General features: G+C 41.1%; 1 protein-coding gene across 4 annotated transcripts in view; it reads left to right on the top strand.

Annotated features, from left to right (window-relative positions):
• The window catches only part of LOC135102343 (uncharacterized), a 175,912-nt gene that overhangs the window by 23,259 nt on the left and 132,014 nt on the right, over window positions 1-20,639 (top strand). For 2 of the 4 annotated variants that reach the window (XM_064007438.1, XM_064007439.1), the window contains exons 6-7: window positions 6,631-6,719; window positions 8,993-9,544. The exons of 1 other annotated variant lie outside the window; for it this stretch is intronic. In XM_064007438.1, coding sequence (XP_063863508.1) covers window positions 6,631-6,719; window positions 8,993-9,123 — 220 coding nt within the window. In that variant the 3' untranslated portion in view covers window positions 9,124-9,544. Of the gene's footprint in view, window positions 1-154; window positions 782-6,630; window positions 6,720-8,992; window positions 9,545-20,639 lie in introns of those variants that run through there. One more of the 4 variants, XR_010269621.1, reaches the window with a different exon arrangement.

Below are 20,639 nucleotides of genomic sequence, written 5' to 3'. Positions count from 1 at the left end.
CTTTCAAATTTATACTCTAAATTTCCAATAAACCACTGCATTAAGCTTAGGGAGAAGCCACAGCAATAAAATTAAGTATTTCAACACTTCCCTCCCTTTTAAACGCGCGAAGGTAACCTTTTTGTGAGATAAGTCTTTCCCTGCTTTGTGACAGAAGCGGAAAGGTATGAAACATGAAGTGGTGGCGCTGGTGTCGGCGACATGCAGGCAGGCAGGCAGGTAGCTCGCTGCACTACCTGGCCGGAGATTACCTGCAATGCCTCATAAAGGGGATACAGGGTCACATCGCGCCCATCATCCCTGTTTATGCAACCCGCGGCTTCCCTGGAAAACTGTCGGCCTTGAGTGGCTGTCTGGCTGGCGTGGTGGGTCGACAGAGGACGTGGCTGGATGGTTGGGTGAGGAACGGTTGACGGGATGGATGAACTGGATGAACTGGTGTGTTACTGGTTGACTGACTGACTGATTGGCTGACTGAATGATTAATTGACGCAATGATTGGGTGTCTTGTCGGGTTAAGAGGCTGGGTGGATGAGTGCTTGGCAGGTTGCTTGAGGGACTGGGTGAGTGGCAGGGATTTAATTGAGAGAATAACAACACTGGTAGCTGTAACGAAGGGAAGAGGGGAGGGAGAAAAGGAAGGAATGAGGGCACTGAGGCAAAAGACGTACAGGTTGAAGAGAGAACAACAGGAAGAGAGAGAGAGAGAGAGAGAGAGAGAGAGAGAGAGAGAGAGAGAGAGAGAGAGAGAGAGAGAGAGAGAGAGAGAGAGAGAGAGAGAGAGAGAGAGAGAGAGAGAGAGAGAGAGAGAGAGCATATGTGAATGTTGCATGAGATGTTTGCATGGCACGTATGTTTGCATGTGAAGCCCAAAACACGCGCCATAAAACAACAGAAAATAGCAGACTTTGTTTTTTGTATTCATCCATTCACGCTCGTTTTAAACATACCGAAGAAACTGAAAATAAACTGGTCTGGTTAATACACACACACACACACACACACACACACACACACACACACACACACACACACACACACACACACACACACACACACACACACACACACACACACACACACACACACACACACACACACACACACACACACACACACACACACACACACACACACACACACACACACACACACACACACACACACACACACACACACACACACACACACACACACACACACACACACACACACACACACACACACACACACACACACATTTTAATATTATTGTAATGAGATAAAATATATGATTAATTTATGTATTTCTCTTTTCATCATTGTCGTTTCTCTCTCTCTCTCTCTCTCTCTCTCTCTCTCTCTCTCTCTCTCTCTCTCTCTCTCTCTCTCTCTCTCTCTCTCTCTCTCTCTCTCTCTCTCTCTCTCTCTCTCTCTCTCTCTCTCTCTCTCTCTTAAAATAAACCGTCCCAGAGAGGAAGAGGCTTAGTTTATTACGATTAGTATGCAAAGTTTAAGCAAAAGATTCTCTGCCAGCCGTGATCAGCTGGTGGATGGGAGACACGTTTTTTTGGCTACGGAAATATTTGCCTCACAATACACGCTGAAATGTTTCGTTAATTAGTATGCTGATTAGTATTAATATTTGCAGGTGTTCGATGTTATGTATATTCTGAAATGTATTAGCTAGGAATAGTTTACTCGGCTCTGTGTCTTCCATCCACTTGTTATCCTTATTCACCGTTGCTTTTCTTACTTTCCTCCCTTTTTTCCTCGCGCTGTAAAGGATGTAATGATCCACAATCCATTTGGAAAAGAGTGGCTGGTCGTTCATCTGGATTAATGACTCGACTCGCACGCTGCCTTGTTGTGTCTGGAACGCCGTGTGTTTTAGGAGTGCTGACGCGTGTCTTGAAGTAAATGCTTCCTCCGTTTCTCTTCTTTCCTCTCTTCCTTAAAATGCTATGAATACCTCCCTTCCTTCTTTATTCTTCTTTCTTTCTATATTTCTCTATTTCTCCATATGTTCTTCCTTCCTCTCTTCCTTAAAATGCTATGAATACCTCCCTTCCTTCTCTATTCTTTCTTATTCCTTCTATAATCTTCCATTTCTGTATATTTTTTGTTCCTTCCTCTCATCCTAAAAATGCTATGAATACCTCCCTTCCTTCTTTATTCTTCTTTCTTCTTTCTATATTCTTCTATTTCTCCATACGTTCTTCCTTCCTGTCTTCCTTAAAATGCTATGAATACGTTCCTTCTTCCTTCCTCCTTCCTCCATTTCTCTAGGTATTCTTTCTTCCTTCTTTCCTTCCTCTCTTCCTTAAATTCCTTTATTTTCTGTCCATCACAAACACGTTTTTCATGCTTGGGCCGGAGGGAATAAAAAATATGTTCGGGAATGTATGAAATTAATGGATATGATAAGTGGCAGCTGTCTAACGCCCGGGCAGAATGTGAGGAGACTGTGAATCATAAGGAAGGTAACTTGGGGTGAAAACCAATAGAATATCACTCCCACCACCCTTACTGGAAGACATTGATGCTAGCCAATGAAATATTGATGTTAACTGACAAAACATTGATGATAACCGATAAAATATTAATGTTAACCGATGGAATATTGTTGTTAACCAATAAAATATCCCTCACATCACGCAAGCTGCGAAACTGATGTTGATAACCTGCCTTGCATAGTTTATCTTCATTCATCATTCATCCATTTTTCTGATAAACTATGGAACTCCCTGCCTGCTTCTACATTTTGTCCTTCCTATGACTTGAACTCTTTCAAGACGGAGGCTTCAAGACACTGATCCTCGAAATTTTGACGATCGTTTCTGACTCAGGACTGGCACCTCAGTGGACTTTTTTTTTTTTTTTTTTTAATAATGCCCTTGGCCTGTGCCCCTTCTTAAAAAAAAAAAAAAAAAAAAAATATATATATATATATATATATATATATATATATATATATATATATATATATATATATATATATATATATATATATATATATATATATGGGTTATGACAGTTTGTCAGCCATTAAATGCCCATTATTGGCCATTTCCAGCACTTGCTAGTAAAATATTTTACCCTGGAGATATAAATGGATGTCACTTTGTTTTTAGTCAGTAAAATAATTCATATATGATATCCATCAAGGATGTGTCGCGGGAGACGAGTGTGTTGTGTCATCCTGTTTAGTGAAGAGCACGTGTATCCCAAGGTGGAAGCCACAACACATCATGCCTAATTCACAGCCATCGCTGCTTGCTCCCGATATAGTACGTAGGTGTAGTAGTCTTGAAGCTGATGTGCCGTTGAGTGGGGACGTGTTGGTAGGACGCGGCTCGTAAAGGGATTGAACATGAGCAGAACAGTAACATGACCATAACACATGAAACTCTTACCTCAAGAAAGTCAAGAAAGGATGAAGACACGACACATACTCTTGAGGACAACACAACAACGGCCTCTTAATTGCAATGAACAGATATTAATAATGGTTACTGGTACATCCATTAGAGGAGTCCATTTGTTTATGTAGAGTATATTATAGTGTGTGTGTGTGTGTGTGTGTGTGTGTGTGTGTGTGTGTGTGTGTGTGTGTGTGTGTGTGTGTGTGTGTGTGTGTATGTGTCGCACGTATGATATAAAGAAACGAAAAAATGCACTCTCTCTCTCTCTCTCTCTCTCTCTCTCTCTCTCTCTCTCTCTCTCTCTCTCTCTCTCTCTCTCTCTCTCTCTCTCTCTCTCTCTCTCTCTCTCTCTCTCTCTCATTAGTGTTTGTCTATGTGCGATACCATCTCTTCCTTCTTCCATTTTCTTCCATTCTTGCATTGTTTTACTCTACTCCCTCCCCGTCCTCTCTCCTTCCGCTCCCGGGTGAACGTGACCGCTAACCGAAGACAGTGGGACAGTGGCGTGGTGGAGACAGAGAGAGAGAGAGAGAGAGAGAGAGAGAGAGAGAGAGAGAGAGAGAGAGAGAGAGAGAGAGAGAGAGAGAGAGAGAGAGAGAGAGAGAGAGAGAGAGAGAGAATGAAATTAGAATTGTTTAGCTTCAGTTTTTAGAATGAGAGAGAGAGAGAGAGAGAGAGAGAGAGAGAGAGAGAGAGAGAGAGAGAGAGAGAGAGAGAGAGAGAGAGAGAGAGAGAGAGAGAGAGAGAGAGAGAGCAATTACATCTAACCACTCATCCTCACACACACACACACACACACACACACACACACACACACACACACACACACACACACACACACACACACACACACACACACACACACACACACACACACACACACACACACACACACACACACACACACACACACACACACACACACACACACACACACACACACACACACACACACACACACACACACACACACACACACACACACACACACACACACACACACACACACACACACACACACACACACACACACACACACACACACACACACACACACACACACACACACACACACACACACACACACACACACACACACACACACACACACACACACACACACACACACACACACACACACACACACACACACACACACACACACACACACACACACACACACACACACACACACACACACACACACACACACACACACACACACACACACACACACACACACACACACACACACACACACACACACACACACACACACACACACACACACACACACACACACACACACACACACACACACACACACACACACACACACACACACACACACACACACACACACACACACACACACACACACACACACACACACACACACACACACACACACACACACACACACACACACACACACACACACACACACACACACACACACACACACACACACACACACACACACACACACACACACACACACACACACACACACACACACACACACACACACACACACACACACACACACACACACACACACACACACACACACACACACACACACACACACACACACACACACACACACACACACACACACACACACACACACACACACACACTGTTACATACATAAACACATGGATTCCTCTAATGAATAAAGTTTGTAGTAAGTAACAGACAAAGGATTCACGTGTAAGCCTGGAAACCACTTAGGTGAATCTCTTGCTAACAAAGGTGCTGGACTGGACCTGTGTACTAATGAGATACTGTGGCGAGATTGGCACACTGGGGAGAAGAGAGAGAAAGAAAAAAAAAAAAAAAAGAGAAGAAAAATTAAGATGCTAAGAGGGATAATTGAATGTTGTTGTTGTTGTTGTTGTTGTTGTTGTTGTTGTTGTTGTTGTTGTTGTTTCTTGTTTTGTTCTTGTTCTTATTCTTCTTTGTTCCTAATTCTTGTTTGTTTTATTTTTACTATTGTTATCATTATTAGTATCATTTTGTCATTGTTTCCACAGCTTTTCGTCTCGGTATAATTGTTGTAGTTGTTGCAGCAGCACCACTAGTAGCAATAATAGCCGTAGCAATAGTAGCATTACCAGTATGAATTATTATCTTTATTATTATTGTTTTGTGTATTTCTCCATATGCATACATAATACTGAAGGCAAGGGAGAAAAGTAAAGATGTTAATGGTGGAGCGTGTAGCGACGAACGTAAGTGAGAATAGAAGAGAGATGAAACAGAAGCGAAAAGGAAAAACCAAAAATAAATGCTTGACTAACAAAACGAGAGGAAGAGATATCAAAACTGAATCGTAACAACTGGAATAAACGAAATATTTCATTGGACAACAGTCATAGTGGATGGTGGTGATTCCTGCCCGCCTTTCAATCTATGCAGGTCATCTCTGTGTTAACTGGTCCGGAGGAGGAGACAGGCTGGTGTCCTTTCCATCGTGTGCTGCTGGCGATGGCTGCTGTGGTGCTGAGAGAGTAGAGTGATGGAGTGATAGAAGTTTACGGTGTGTCTTGTCACGAAAGGAGTTAGAAATCATCCCGAGTTAGTCATCTGCTGTAATCATGTCTTTCTTTGTTCTGTTCTAATCAACGAGTGGTGACAGAGATTCGAACATTGTCTAAAATAGTGAAGGAATTGATTTTAATAGTGGGTTAAAGCAAAGCACAGGCAGCGGTCCTTCTGTGTGTGGCAGGCTCAGAGCGCGCTTCGTCCTCTTAGCTGTGATTGGGTCTGAGCAGGCAGGGGTCTTGAAGGTGAATAGAAGAGGCGAGATTTGAAGGCGGCAAGTAACATACGTGGTCTGTTCAGTCTGCCAGGCGACTTTAAAGACACCAGATAGTATATTTAATTCAAGCGTTTTGTACTAGTATACATATTCAAAACTGTAGTATTTTTTTTCAGTGCAATGAAACGTATACTTTTTAAATGTAGGAGGAAGAATGAGTGAGACGCGATGGCATGAAATGTAACTGCGCACGCTTGTCTGGAGGGAACATTGAGAATGATCTTAACCCATTCACTGCTGGACAAATTTTCCCCATAACCAGTTACAACATTTTTAAGGCATAATTTTTTGTGGTACATTTTCTTAAATAGTTATGTAGTGTATAAGAAAATAATACTGTTCTTCTTTCCTATGTCTCCATGCAAATGATCTTTTTTACAGTGCCCTAAATGTTCACAGGAAAGATGACCATAGCAGCAAAAGCCTCAACAGGCGGTACCTGGCCGACAGAGTGCTATACTTGCTACAATTTTCCGTATTTATTCAAAGTAAGTTTTTAAATAGGGACGTGTGCATTATGTGCAATGTTTAATTCAGCCGGTAACTTTGGTAAAAGTAGTGCCATTTTACATTAAATACAAAGAGAAATACGAAACTATATAACATGAGAACTGTAGAGTGTGCACTATTTCTGAGATGCTGGAAACTGATTCGTTAATTTTTATGTTTATAGGAATTGTTTGATGCAGAAGTAAATTATTAAAGATGATTAAATAAATAAATAAACAAATAAATAAATAAAATAGAATATTGCGAATACACTGCTCATATGTTTGAACACCACGTACCTCGGACACCCACTGTACTTGCAGACCTCGTAAAATTGTTTCCTGCGATGAAAAATTTGTTCTATAAAAAAAAGTTTGAGTGTGTACATGATTTAAAGATTAGTATAATTTGAATAATCTCATCTACATAAAGGAAATTAGATTTTCCTATCAGTAATCCTTTACCCAGCACTTTTACACCTGACATTTGATAACAACTCTGGGAGGCTTGAACATTCCTGTGTTTGGGATAAGTGTCTGAGAGTTTTCGGCTCCTACTGTGTGGCCCTTGTCGGCATGGGGTGTGTGTGACTGTCGTGCTTACCATGACAACCACTTGTTCATTAATGACGTGTGTTGTCGCTTAGGCTCGTCATTGGGAAAGGACGCTCTCAGAAGTCTCAAAAGTCTTCACTAGCTTCATAAAAAGATGCTGCAGGACGCCGAACTTGGACCATGATGTTGTTGTGAATACGGGAACTAGAAACTGATAACCTTTACTGCTCATGCGCGAAACCACCGTGACTATCTTGAGAGAGGTAACGTGTCTTTAAAACTGATCCTTTCTGTGTGGAACAATATTACCTGGACGTTTCATACCTCAAGTCGTGGTTTGTCAGCTTCAGTCAGTTGCGCTGTTTCGTGTAGTTTTATCATGTCACCTTTTCCTTCTTCATTAGGCCTTTCGTATCATTCGTGTTTTGGTCTCCAGTCATTCAGGACATTGTTTCTTGTGTTTCAGTTTCCGTCTTCAATCTCAGTTTTAGTTCAGTGCTGACATTTACAGAATAATTTCCACGGTTGCCGCCACGCTAAGCTTGCTGGCTGCTAACCCCCCTCCCTGAGTCCCTCGTGGCTCTGTGGCGCAACACTTCCTCAGCACACTTCACAAATGCAAGAATTAAAAATGCTTTCTGTTGTTTGTTGTCTTTTGTTGAGAAATTCTAACATTCTTTGTCTCCTTTTTTTTTCTCTCTCTCATTCCCCGCATTATTTAATTCATTAATGACAGCATCGGGCAGTGAAGTGACCACACCCGATCTATTCCTGTGCTGCTGCTTTCTGGTATCAGCAATGATTAACAACCCCCCTCGTCTCTCTCTCTCTCTCTCTCTCTCTCTCTCTCTCTCTCTCTCTCTCTCTCTCTCTCTCTCTCTCTCTCTCTCTCTCTCTCTCTCTCTCTCTCTCTCTCTCTCTCTCTCTCTCTCTCTCTCCAATGTTTTGACGTGTGTCCATGGCGGGTAGTCTTAGACAAAGATAACATCACAATGTTGTGGCACCACCACAATCACGGCCATGGATTCACCACCACCATTCCTTGCACACAAAGGTTAAAGGCGCAGACCGACCTCTTTCCAGAGGTGTGTGTGTGTGTGTGTGTGTGTGTGTGTGTGTGTGTGTGTGTGTGTGTGTGTGTGTGTGTGTGTGTGTGTGTGTGTGTGTGTGTGGTGTGTGTTGACATTCATGCATCCATGTATAAGTTTGTTTACATGTATTTGTATTTACATGTCTATCTACCCAGGCCTGAGTTGAACGCCGGCAGTAATGCAGCTTGCCTTCCTGCTTCGGCCAGGATGCGGCTGTTGGTGTTTTCCTTCCCGCACTGTCAACTCTCGGCACATGTGATTCACTATTCTAAACAGATAAAATGTAATTATTCAAAGATTAATGACCTTACAAATTTCACCTGTAAACATAAAGAAGTCCGGGGAGGGATGCTCACTAAGCGCCGCCAGGGAAGGACAATCCAAATAACAAATGGCTCGTGTATTTCATTATATATATGTATATATATATATATATATATATATATATATATATATATATATATATATATATATATATATATATATATATATATATATATATAATTTTCCGCTTCACGCTTCATTGGAAATGAGAGAGCCCCGCAAGTGAACTCGCGCTAGGTTAATTAAGAACAGCTGTTCTGAAGTGAATAATGATTAATGATGATGTATCGTTCTTCCTGTGAGGCGGACACTTCCTGGAGTCCTGCACTACTGCTTCCTTCCTTGCCTTGCACTCGTGCCGCCACAAGCCAGCGCCAGCTACTCTCGTGGTGCGTGAAGGCTGCGCTCACTTTGTGCCACCAAGGACAGAATGAACCTGGGAACTGAGGTGTTCTCGTTTGTTAAGATATCGTCTTTGTTATGAACTTTAAAGGCTTAACTGGAAATAAAATAAATTTGAAAGTTTAACACATTAATTCAATTTGTGCAGCTTCTGTATTGTACTGTATGAGATATGTAGTGAAGCTGTGTAACGAAACTTCATTTCTGTGTGTGTGAAGTAAATGAGAACGGTGTGGCGATTGTGTTAGCGGAGAGAAAGAAAGAAAAAAAAGTATTACTCGTGCTCACTGGAAATATTTGGAGTCGGAACACCCACCACCAACAGTGTTCTTTTTTTATCCTCCGGTAGCTCTTAGGTAAAGGTCAAATTATCGCGCTTCAAGCTGAGGGAATGACTCTGTCAACGCCACACACTCTCAAAGGTAAAAATCACACTCGCGCTGCTCGGCCTAATCAAGCCCGCCATCATGTGATAGACTCGGCAGGGCGCGCTACTCGGCTCACCTAATAAAGCCCCGAACCATTTACCGGGATAAATTAGTATGGATGGAGCCGCATAGCTCTTGCATGTTTATTCAATGTAGTGAGGAATTCAATTAACATCTGTATCGCCAGTCAAGCATAAATTAATAAATGAATGAATGCGCTCGTACGTATTGCCAGTGACGAGTGTGTCCACATCATTCAAACCTGATTACATTCCGCCAAAACTCCCCCTAACGTTTGTGTACGTGTGTTGGTGTGTTCGTACCTGATGGACCTCTTCGCCTGCCAACACTAAATTTCACCTAGGTATATTCCACCCATGAAGATTCCTCCATGAAAATCTCTCCCAAATAATTTTTCCCAGTCTCCCATGGTGAACTTCCTTATTGTAACCTTTCCTAACCTGACCTAACCTAATCATATCTAACCTTACCTTTACTTCACCTTACCTAACCTTACCAACCCAACCTTCCTTAGTAAATAAAACCTTACCTCACTTGATCTTCCCAAGCTTATCATGGACAGATTGATTTTTTGAAGAATTTTGTCGTATGGAAACATGGGGAAATTTACTAATGGTGTAACTTAAGTTGTACGTATTCATTCGCACGTATTCATTCATAATCAAATCCCATAAAAAGTACGTAAGGTTGTATCTGATGACTGTCACGTACACCTTGCTGCAGTTACCACGAACTAGTTGCCACCTCCAACACACACACACACACACACACACACACACACACACACACACACACACACACACACACACACACACACACACACACACACACACACACACACACACACACACACACACACACACACACACACACACACACACACACACACACACACACACACACACACACACACACACACACACACACACACACACACACACACACACACACACACACACACACACACACACACACACACACACACACACACACACACACACACACACACACACACACACACACACACACACACACACACACACACACACACACACACACACACACACACACACACACACACACACACACACACACACACACACACACACACACACACACACACACACACACACACACACACACACACACACACACACACACACACACACACACACACACACACACACACACACACACACACACACACACACACACACACACACACACACACACACACACACACACACACACACACACACACACACACACACACACACACACACACACACACACACACACACACACACACACACACACACACACACACACACACACACACACACACACACACACACACACACACACACACACACACACACACACACACACACACACACACACACACACACACACACACACACACACACACACACACACACACACACACACACACACACACACACACACACACACACACACACACACACACACACACACACACACACACACACACACACACACACACACACACACACACACACACACACACACACACACACACACACACACACACACACACACACACACACACACACACACACACACACACACACACACACACTTGTCAAGCCGCGTCTATCACCTCCCTGAACCAAACACACCACGGGAACATCATTTATCGCAAGAAAACTGAGGAACATAAATCCTTCTGAGAAAACCGAGTAAGCTGGAGAGGAAAATGAAACAGATGGAAGACAAATGGGCTGAACGGGGACGAGGAATGAACGAGGAAAGAAGAAAACGAAGAGAAGGTGAAGAAGGAGGAGGAGGAGGAGGAGGAGGAGGGTGAGAATAAAAGTGTGAATAGCTGGGGAGTGAGAAGACTCCCAAAACAAGCCGGGAGCCGCTGCACTGGTTTGGAAGGCCTCTCAGTAATGGTGCAAAAGTTCACAGGCTCTGAGGAGAAGACTTTCCCGACTGGTTTATTTTTCAGCGTTAGGAAGAAGGTTCGCGTTGAATTAGTCAGACCTTGAGGGAGGACGGTGCGAGGCTAAGATTACACGCTGGGGGAGAGAGAGAGAGAGAGAGAGAGAGAGAGAGAGAGAGAGAGAGAGAGAGAGAGAGAGAGAGAGAGAGAGAGAGAGAGAGAGAGAGAGAGAGAGAGAGAGAGAGAGAGAGAGAGAGAGAGAGAGAGAGAGAGAGAGAGAGAGAGAGAGAGAGAGAGAGAGAGAGAGAGAGAGAGAGAGAGAGAGAGAGAGAGAGAGAGAGAGAGAGAGAGAGAGAGAGAGAGAGAGAGAGAGAGAGAGAGAGAGAGAGAGAGAGAGAGAGAGTGAGTGAGTGATTCACCGTACCCTCCCTGCCTCTGCGTCACCATTCAATATTAAGTGGAATTCAATTTTCAAAGGATTGACTCGTAAAAAAAGAAGAGGCTCGGGGTTTTAAAAAGCAGGGACCCATAATGGAAGGAATCGCGGTGCTGAAGGCTAATTAAACGAAGAAAACCCATTTTTAAGACCGCAAACTAATAGGTTTTGAGCGGACTTCTGTACTGTATGTGTGTGTGTGTGTGTGTGTGTGTGTGTGTGTGTGTGTGTGTGTGTGTGTGTGTGTGTGTGTGTGTTTAAAGAGGGATCCTCCAGAGCTGAAAGTGAAGTAAGAGCAGAGCGGATTACAGGGAAAGAGGATTTGTCTCATCAGGGGATTAACGAATTGGTAAAGTATTAGGGAAAGAAAGTATAGATGGATAGATCACACACACACACACACACACACACACACACACACACACACACACACACACACACACACACACACACACACACACACACACTCGCGAATCAAGAGCTGTAAATTCACTTGGTGTTAATATTAATTGGTAGAGAAATGTAAGTTCAGTGTGAATTATTACTAAATCGATGTTTTGTTTTTATGATAATGATGATGATAACAATGATAATAGTAATAATGATAATGATAATAGTGATAATAATGATATTAGTAAAAGTGGTAATAATAGTAATAGTAATCACCATAACAATAATGACTGCAACATCAAAAACAATAAGAACAAGAACAAAAATTATATCAATAATGATAATGGTGCTAATAATAATAATAATAATAATAATAATAATAATAATAATAATAATAATGATAATAGTAATAATAACAATAATAATAATAATAATAAGAATATAATAATCCTAAACCCAGAAATTGTTATTCACATTTAATGAGCAATTGTTGCCTCCCACCACCACCACCACTATTACTACTACTACTACTACTACTACTACTACTACTACTACTACTACTACTACTACTACTACTACTACTACTACTACTACTACCAGCACCACCACCACCACCACCATCACCACCAGCACCACTACCACCACCACCACCACCACAGATCGTTGTTCATACACTGTTATCCCCATAATATGCCCACATTATGCCCCTTTCAACCGCTTATTTCTCTCTCTCTCTCTCTCTCTCTCTCTCTCTCTCTCTCTCTCTCTCTCTCTCTCTCTCTCTCTCTCTCTCTCTCTCTCTCTCTCTCTCTCTCTCTCTCTCTCTCTCTCTCTCCATTTACATAGGACGATTATCTTTCCTGTCGTGCCTCTCATTGCTAGACAGACAGACAGCCAGACAGACAAAGAGACAGATAGACAGACAGACAGACAGACAGACAGACAGACAGACAGACAGACAGACAGACATACAAATACTGTTATAATATGCTCATGGATCAGAAGTTATTTTGTTTAGTAATAACAAGATGAAGTAGATATGTTGATAGCTAGAAAGGCAGGAGAGAGAGAGAGAGAGAGAGAGAGAGAGAGAGAGAGAGAGAGAGAGAGAGAGAGAGAGAGAGAGAGAGAGAGAGAGAGAGAGAGAGAGGTATATTTTTTCAACACAATTCTCTCATCATTTCTGTTTTAAAGGATAATGGAAGTGATTGGTCGGGTATTTTTGGGTATTATTCACAGTGATGTTGAATCCTTGTTAAACTATTACTAAAATTACGAAAACTCCTTGAAAACCCCAAAAATAATAAAGGAGAACCTGTTTAAAGTCGTCGGGCGAAGGCATTGAAACTTCTAGGAATACGAACCAGAGAGAGAGAGAGAGAGAGAGAGAGAGAGAGAGAGAGAGAGAGAGAGAGAGAGAGAGAGAGAGAGAGAGAGAGAGAGAGAGAGTGTTTATTGCCTGTTCTGAAGTATTCTCATTCATTTGTCTCGTAGTAAAAGCCAAAGCAATTTATTAGGTAAACGCGAAAGAAAAGTTCTCAGAAAAGTACCAGGCGTCAAACTGCCAGAGTGATTGATGAACTAAGTGGAATACTGTATTGTGTTAAGAGCATAACATGTGTAGATTGACTTTGGTACCTGTATGTGGTGTCGCGTTACGGACTATATTGTTTGTGCTTGATCTTGTTACTGTGGTTCTCAAGGGTGCCTCCATGGTTCTAATAATAGTTTTAAATGGATTCTGCACTGTCAATAGAAAAACAAAATACATAAAAATCTACACCTTCACTACATTTAAAGGGCTCTAGTTGAAGTTACACGGATTTTTATTTATTTATTTATTTTTTTACGGTTCTATTGACAGATTAAAAAGATTTCTACATTACTAACAGGAGAAACACACTTGAGAACCCGGCTGATCATCTCTGTGACCTTGGAGAACAGTTGAGGTGAGAGAGAACAGGTTCCTAAATACGAGTCCTGGAGAAAGAAAGGTGTGTTTTATGAATCAGGCCTCGCTCCGTTATGTCTCGTTATTTTGAAGCCAATTGCTCGTGGGAAGTAAATGAAAAACAGCAAAACTCGGTCCACTCTTGCAGGTCAGTTTAGGTTAAGTTAGGTTAGAGGTAGTTGAAATTTACGTTGTTAAGGTTATTGTTGATAGGTGCCTTACGAGCGGGTAATTGCTGCGTGGTGCGGGGCGGGGGGCTTAAGGCGTGATGTCCCACTTTTGAGCCAATTAAGATTGAGAGCAACTGGAAATACAGGGTGTGTCAATTAATTAATGTCGGGTGTAGTAAAAATTTTGTTTTTGCGATTACGTCCAGACATGTTTTATTTATTTATTTATTTATTTATTTTTTGCTGTGCACTTGTGTCATTAGTTTTTTCTTCTTATTTCTTTTCAGATGAAAGAATGTTTTTATGATATTGCCTTGTGTATTATTAATATTATTATTATTATCATTATTATTATTATTATTAATATTATTATTATTATTATTATTATTATTATTATTATTATTATTATTATTATTATTATTATTATTGTTATTACTACTACTACTACTACTACTACTACTACTACTACTACTACTACTGTTTTATTATTATTATTATTATTATTATTATTATTATTATTATTATTATTATTATTATTATTATTATTATTATTAATAATATACCATGTGAAGTCAGGTGTAGGAGTGCTTGATGCCGGAGGGAGGCTGTGTTGGTGAAGGAAGTGACACTCGTGCTCTTGTCTTATGTTGCGTTGATATTAAAACAGTCTGGGTTTGAAGTTAATTCTTTACAGTGAAATAGTTTCCCAGGATGAATACTGTATACTGCTGTTTTGCCGCCGGTGCTTTATTGCTCTATCCTTCGTTATCCGTGAAGAGTTTTGTAACGAATATCCGGTAGAAAAATTCATTCTGGTTCATAATGCATCAATGATTATTTGTTATAAAACCAAGTAATTTTTTATCACTTGTAATATTTATAATGACAATATTGATACCGATGATAATTAGCACAATGATGGAACTACTACTACTACTACTACTACTACTACTACTACTACTACTACTACCACTACTACTACTACTACTACTGCTGCTAATGCTACTACAACTACCATTACCATTATTGATAAGAATAAAAATGATAATGATAATGATTTATGAATAAAAAACATCCATGTCTGTTATTGTGAACGGCTTCATAAAACTTCTATTTTTTTATTGTAATACATTTTATAGTAACTTTCATAAAAAACATTCATGTTTGTTGATTTTTTATGATGGTGTCTCTCTGCTGTGTGTGTGTGTGTGTGTGTGTGTGTGTGTGTGTGTGTGTGTGTGTGTGTGTGTGTGTGTGTGTGTGTGTGTGCTTTTTTTTTGTGTCTGTCTGTCGGCATTTGTGTTTGTCTGTTTGTGTATCTGTTAACTTGTTGAACTGTCCGTCTGTCTGTCTATAGCCGCAGCACCAGACAAATAAGACCAGCCGCCACCCCCATCACACTGACGCACCAAAGTGAGAGGGAATATGACGCGTTGACTTTGCATAAGATCGGTTAGCAGGTTTTATCCCTACACTAAACTAGACTTCAGGTAATTTTACTGTTATGGTCGTTTTTTAACATTCAGAGCATTGTAAAACTGTTATGCAAGGACACACAATAAAAAGAGAATTTGAGTTGTGTCTTATCTAAGGTACAGAAGTTGTGTTTTATATGTAAGAGTGACTTTGACATAGGGCAGTAAAAAGTTCAAAGAAAAAGGTCCACTGAAGATATTGGTTTCAATAGAGTGAAGTAAAAAAAAGAATAATACACCAAAATTTAAGAAGTATTGTGAAACCTCCCTCATGAAACCGTTAAAGTCGAAGGCAAGAGGAGATACAGAAGCAGGTCATAAAGAAGACTACAAAATGTTGGAAGATATTATGAGAGAAATTGTGTGGAAGGGCAGGTATGAAAGGAGGCAGTGTTCCATTAGTCCCTTGGCGCTGCTCTTCACCCACGCAGCACAGTACACTTGCCACCTGCCACAAGCAATGACAGTTTTTACCACGATGACGAAATGCTAGAAATCCGTGCTTGTGAAAATACTCCTCACCTTTCGCTCACCTTTGCAAACATGGCTTTTTTTAATTTTTTTTTTTTTATTGCGTTCATTCATTTATTTTTATTTTTGCTTATTTTTTTTTTTAATATCTATTTGAAGGTACACGGAATTTGTATTTATTTATTTATATATATTTTTCCTTTTGACAGATTAACACGATTTCTAAAATTTATCACCACTCTCTCTCTCTCTCTCTCTCTCTCTCTCTCTCTCTCTCTCTCTCTCTCTCTCTCTCTCTCTCTCTCTCTCTCTCTCTCTCTCTCTCTCTCTCTCTCTCTCTCTCTCTCTCTCTCTCTCTCTCTCTCTCTCTCTCTCTCTCTCTGTCCATGATCTCAGTCACGTTTAGAACCAAAAGCAAATACATTCTTAAGTTTGAGAGAGAGAGAGAGAGAGAGAGAGAGAGAGAGAGAGAGAGAGAGAGAGAGAGAGAGAGAGAGAGAGAGAGAGAGAGAGAGAGAGAGAGAGAATTCAGGGAGGTGTCAGCCAGTGTGCCAGCATCGTGCCTTACCTGCTTGACGTCACTCATTGCAAGTATCAAGGACACCTCCACCCTTTACATCACACCTGCACCCTTTAGATCACACCTCTCCACCTCGTTATTTTATGCGTGTCGGCAACATTCCTGCGAGTGACCCTTACCCCTCCCGCTCTTTCTGTTTTCTTTTATCATTTATTTATTTATTTTTTTATGGTCTACCCAGTAACCTTTCGTCTATGGTTCAGCTGCCGTATCCTCAAACATTTTCGCGTCTACGTGGATAACTTTTTTTTTTTTTAACAGTTTTGTATAGTGGACGTTTCATAGGTTTTTCAGTTATTTTTATGATTCCAGTGATAGTTTAACGAGAATCCTCCACATCGTCAGTCGGAAGAAAAACATTTGATGAGAACCCAGTTAAGAGATTAAAAAAACAATAAATTACGATTCAAGGAAAATACTGAATTCTTAAAGGGATATGTTTTCTGTGACTCGACTGTTGACCATGATACCCAGACGTGCATCCCGGTACTTCTCAATTCTCTACCGTAGCTTAACTTGTATTGGGGATTATTAACTTGATTTTTGCACCTTAACACATGTCTTACTGTGTTTATATTTATCGTACTGGAGTTTACACGCTTGCCTAACAGTACCTGCTACATAATTCTTCCTTATTAACTCGCTGCTTGATTGCTACCTACTCGTATTCTCTCTCTCTCTCTCTCTCTCTCTCTCTCTCTCTCTCTCTCTCTCTCTCTCTCTCTCTCTCTCTCTCTCTCTCTCTCTCTCTCTCTCTCTCTCTCTCTCTCTCTCTCTCTCTCTCTCTCTCTCTCACCAAACACTGATAGAAAGACATCTAAATCTGAAGGCCCCATTGTGCTATTTGCCATTTAATGATCGCCGAAGGTTGAAGGTTGAGAGGAAGACAGAGGCTTAGTTAGATGGAGGGGTGGAACTCAGAAACACGAGTCAGCTGGGCGTGGGTGAAGATGCAGAGGATAGAAAGTACTGGCGACAGCATGAGAACGGCTGACCCCACTAGGGATTAAGGCGAAGAATCACAACTCGGTTACTACTAATCACAAAACGGATTTTATTTTTCCGTTTTACTAGATAAATGTTTTGTTTGATTTATTTCTTTTGCATCGCCTTTCTCTTGACACAGTTGGAGAGTTGACGTTTCCTGCCCATTGTTCAGTATTCCTAACCAGCCCCTTGCAGATTACAGTTTCCCTTTTAAATAATTCGTGTGTAATCCCTTCCATCCCAGGTGACTTACCACAATTAAAGACACTCAATACCTCACTTGTATTGGTTATTTTATAGTGCTGAACATATCCTTCACTACCCTCCGTCTTACCCTTTACCGCAGCAATGGTTAATTAACTTCTATTATTCTCAGCAAAGAACTCATAATAATCACACATCGCCCCTCCACTGCTTCACTTTCCCTGATTATCATTTAGTGCACACGCAAGACTGCTTCAACACCTGCTCCTCCTGTTTCCTCAACACAACATTCTCAACCTGCCAGGCGTAATTTTGTATTTCCTGAATCTCTCTCTCTCTCTCTCTCTCTCTCTCTCTCTCTCTCTCTCTCTCTCTCTCTCTCTCTCTCTCTCTCTCTCTCTCTCTCTCTCTCTCTCTCTCTCTCTCTCTCTCTCTCTCTCTCTCTCATAATATAATGTTTGTGCATTTATTCAGTACTTATATTTCATTATCCTTTTTTTTCTATACATAATAGAATGTTGCTTCCTATTGATATGTTTTTTTTGTTTTTTGTGTGCGTATATATTCAGTGGACACAAAAGTAATCCCTCTTTTATTGTTAACATTGTACTATTTTTGATAACTATTTTTTCCCTGTTGCTGTCCATTCCAAGTTGACAATATTCTGTAACTCTTTCATTCTTGGCAGTGTTCCCTGTTCCTGCATCCGGGACTACTCTTTCGCCCTCCATGAAATTCCGAATACCTTTTATACCAACTCAACGAATATTTTTTTTTTATTTCCTCTTCACTCGTTTCCCTTCCATAGTCATACGCGGTGACTGTTATTAGTTTTCCCGGTCTGATTCTGTTCTTGTGCACCCCAGCCTTAAATTGGTCTGTTTTTACCTTTTTATTTTTGTAACTCTTTCATCCCTCTCCACATCTTTCATGACAACAATAACTACACCCTCCCTCACACTCTCTTGCACTCTTGTTCGCAGCCACACTCGGTTTTATCCCTTTAAACCTATCAAGCCTCTCCTCTCCTTGCCTTTATAGTTTACCGTGCGGAGCTTATAAAATCCACGTTCGTTTCACGCCTGCTTTTATTTTACACTGCGCTCTCACCACCCTCTTGCCATACGCATTGAGTCACCCTGGCGGAGTTTCTCTCTGGAACGTGATCTTATTGTAGAAAAAATACAAATATCGGTTGAAGGTTCCCAGCTGGTGACCCCCGTCCCTTTCTTTGGTCCTCGTAGGTTCAGCAGGAACACGTGTTTGTACATGTACCCTTCCCATGTCGCGAGTCTGTGTGTAAAGTTAACCAGCCTAGCGAGGTGTACAGCAAGGTGATGGGCACTGTACGATGATGGCAGGCTGATGGGTAGCCTCGTCTCAGTATGCTCTACCACCACCACCACCACCACCACCACCACCACCACCACTACTACTACTACTACTGTGCTATCAATATCATCATTTTCTCTTCTTTTCTCCTAATATCATTCCTCGTCCTTCTTCCTGCTGGTTCTAATGTTCCTTATTGTCTTTTTCTTTTCTTGTACTTTCTAATCTTGTTCCGCTTGTTCTTGTTCTTGTTTTTCTTGCTCTTGTTGTTGTTTTTCCATCCCTTCATTCCATAACAAAAAAATGGCGGTGTTTCACTGAGTACGGCATTCTCGCGCCTGTGACGCAAGAGCACTGTGCTGGAGAGCCTAGCGGGATTACCAATTCAATGGCTCTTGTTACGCCAATACACAAGTACCGTAATTGCGGCTTCTTTTGTCTGCGAAATGATAGATAAACGTCGTTCTTAGTGTTTTGCACACACACACTCACACACACACACACACACACACACACACACACAGAGAGAGAGAGAGAGAGAGAGAGAGAGAGAGAGAGAGAGAGAGAGAGAGAGAGAGAGAGAGAGAGCTGTATACACTTAGCGTGAATGGTGAGTGTCTGGTAAATGAGATTCTAATGAGGGCGATTGTGGCGATAACGAGGTGGCGCCATGAAAGTGGTGGTGGTGGTTGTGATGGTGGTGATGGTGGTGGTAGAGATAATAACGACTGTAATAGTAATAATAATAATAATAATGATAATAATAATAATAATAATAATAATAATAATAACGTTAATAGTAATAATTTAGTGTCAAACGATATTTTAGGTACGACTTTTCTTGCGTCCTTTACTGATGTTTTTCTTTGAAGTTGGCTGCATTTACCGTCGTTTCATTTGTAGCGTTCAAAGATAACTTCTCTGCACGAGTACTCCACCAAGGGAAGGAGGAATGTGCTGTGCTGCAGTGATGGAAGGTTGCAGAGTCCCTTCCTGTTATCCCGTCATTTATCAAGGAACGCTGATGAATTTCTAGACTTTAATGACTGTCAAACAGGTGCACTAATTGATGAAATAATGCGCAAACCATTATAATAATAAGGTTATCAAATCATTAATAATTCACTCTTTTGGAGGGGCGGGACTTGCCCACACTATGCAAAAACGGTCATTATT

Source organism: Scylla paramamosain, chromosome 7, assembly GCF_035594125.1.
Source record: "Scylla paramamosain isolate STU-SP2022 chromosome 7, ASM3559412v1, whole genome shotgun sequence".
Classification (NCBI taxonomy): Eukaryota; Metazoa; Arthropoda; class Malacostraca; order Decapoda; family Portunidae; genus Scylla; species Scylla paramamosain.
Note: the sequence above shows the minus strand (reverse complement) of the source record. Positions and strands in the feature narration are given on the sequence as shown.